Source organism: Rhagoletis pomonella, unplaced genomic scaffold (assembly GCF_013731165.1).
Source record: "Rhagoletis pomonella isolate Grant_MI unplaced genomic scaffold, Rhpom_1.0 Rhpom_scaffold_23438, whole genome shotgun sequence".
In the NCBI taxonomy this organism is placed as follows: Eukaryota; Metazoa; Arthropoda; class Insecta; order Diptera; family Tephritidae; genus Rhagoletis; species Rhagoletis pomonella.
The window spans coordinates 1-1,896 of NW_023481944.1; the positions used below are offsets into that span (position 1 = coordinate 1).

General features: G+C 35.5%; 1 protein-coding gene across 1 annotated transcript; it reads left to right on the plus strand.

The window, feature by feature from the left end:
- The first annotated feature begins 290 nt into the window (after window positions 1–290).
- LOC118732620 (glia maturation factor beta-like) lies at window positions 291–1,372 on the plus strand. The gene is made up of 2 exons (XM_036461750.1): window positions 291–783; window positions 862–1,372. Exons 1-2 carry the CDS (start codon window positions 715–717, stop codon window positions 988–990), a joined length of 198 nt encoding a protein of 65 aa, XP_036317643.1. The 5' UTR covers window positions 291–714; the 3' UTR covers window positions 991–1,372.
- Window positions 1,373–1,896: the final 524 nt, after the last annotated feature.

Sequence of the window (1,896 nt, forward strand, 5' to 3'; positions counted from 1 at the left end):
GGCAGCGCCGCCCAGAGAAGAGTTCTAAGTAGACCAGATCTTCCGCATCATCCTAGCATGTCAACAAGCCTACCCAATAACTACGGCACCAATCATTAAATTTGGCTTTTCGGGTTCCTGCATACAGCCTCATTTAGGGGGGAGTAGTGTGGGGACACAACTTGGCAAACGATCTGGCAGCACAACTTCGGTGTGGCACTATTCTTCATTCCGTTTCACATTGTCTTTCGTAAAAAAGTCCTAGCCGTTGCAACTCAAAAAAAGGAAATTTTCTTCTCAAGCAAGCGAGCAGAAGGTTCTAGATTCCAACAGCGAAAACCAAAAAGAATCGTTTTAGGCAATTCAATTAGTTCTAATTGTTCCATTCAAGTGTTAAGATTATTAATTAAACAAAGAAATAAATATGTGGTAACCCAGCTAGTCGCTACAAGACCTTGAAATTTTCAAGTGTTTTCATGTGTTTTTTGGATTGATTAGCAATAATCTCAAATAATATTTTTAATTGAAATATTAATTAATACATACATTCATGTGTACCTGTGTTAATGATAAATCATAGCCTGTACGTTACTAATTTGTGTATTTGATTTAGTAAAAGTCGATCGCGAAAAGCAACTTGTAGTTTTAGATGAACTCTTGGAGGACATCTCCGTCGATGAGTTGCAAGAAACACTGCCAGGACATCAGCCTCGATATATCATTTATACATACAAAATGATACATGATGACCAAAGAATTTCATACCCTATGTGTTTCATATTTTACACGCCGCGCGATAGTCAGGTATGGACAGTAAAATTTAATTAAACTAAACAAAATTCACTTATCTACATATATATTTACCCATGTTCTCTTCAACAGATTGAACTACAAATGATGTATGCTTGCACCAAAAGTGCCCTCCAGCGCGAGGTCGATTTGACACGCGTCTACGAAATACGAGAATTAGATGAACTAACCGAGGAGTGGCTCAGGGAAAAACTAAAGTAGAAAATCAAGAGTTTTAACTACAAATATCCAGCTAAGCAATATTGTGTATAAGTTCGTTGGGTACATATGTAGCGTCAATAGAACTAAGGTTTTACCAACGATTTTACACCAAATACATGTGTCTAAAAATATAAATGCAAAATATGCATAAATCAAGTATAAATAATGAATAGCAGGGAAAGTACCCCAAAGTAAAATATTTTATTTTTTTTTATGAAAAGACAAAATCAAAATGGTCAAATATGTATTTAAAATTTCTTCATGACATGAATTACATATACATACATATATTCATTCCCACATTTTAATATTGTAATTAAAGTAGATAATAGCTTGAGTAGCATTTGCGTAGTGTTTGTAGTGTATTACTAATATGTAAAAATGACAGGAGTTTACTTTTAATACAATATGAGAAGCTGTGCTTGCCAAATTTAATTTTATTTATATTGTAATGCTACATTTTTAATTTTTTTCGTTTTTTTTTCTAGTTTATTAGAGTTTACAAGTACAAATATTTTGTGCGTGAATATTTAGAGGATTACCTTCCACTTTTGTATACACTTTTATCAGCATATACGTTAAAATAAATACATATACCGAGAAATAAATTATTACTACAATACAATTGTTAATTAAATTTAAGAATTGTTAATTAAATTTAAGACTGCCTCATATTCCTTCAGAATGGATGCAATCGCTGTGCCGCATGCATCATACTTAATGCCGCACTACTTTGCGCCGATGGCGTGGGCGGTGGTGGCGGCGGTTGCTGTGCGGCTGCTAGCATATGCGCCATCGTCGGATGATGTGCCATATGCGTCGGATGGTTGGCTTGTAGTGGCGCATTCAAGGACAAATGATGCAAGCCATCGTGGGCGAGTGCAGCATGCGTTTGCGGTGGAGGGG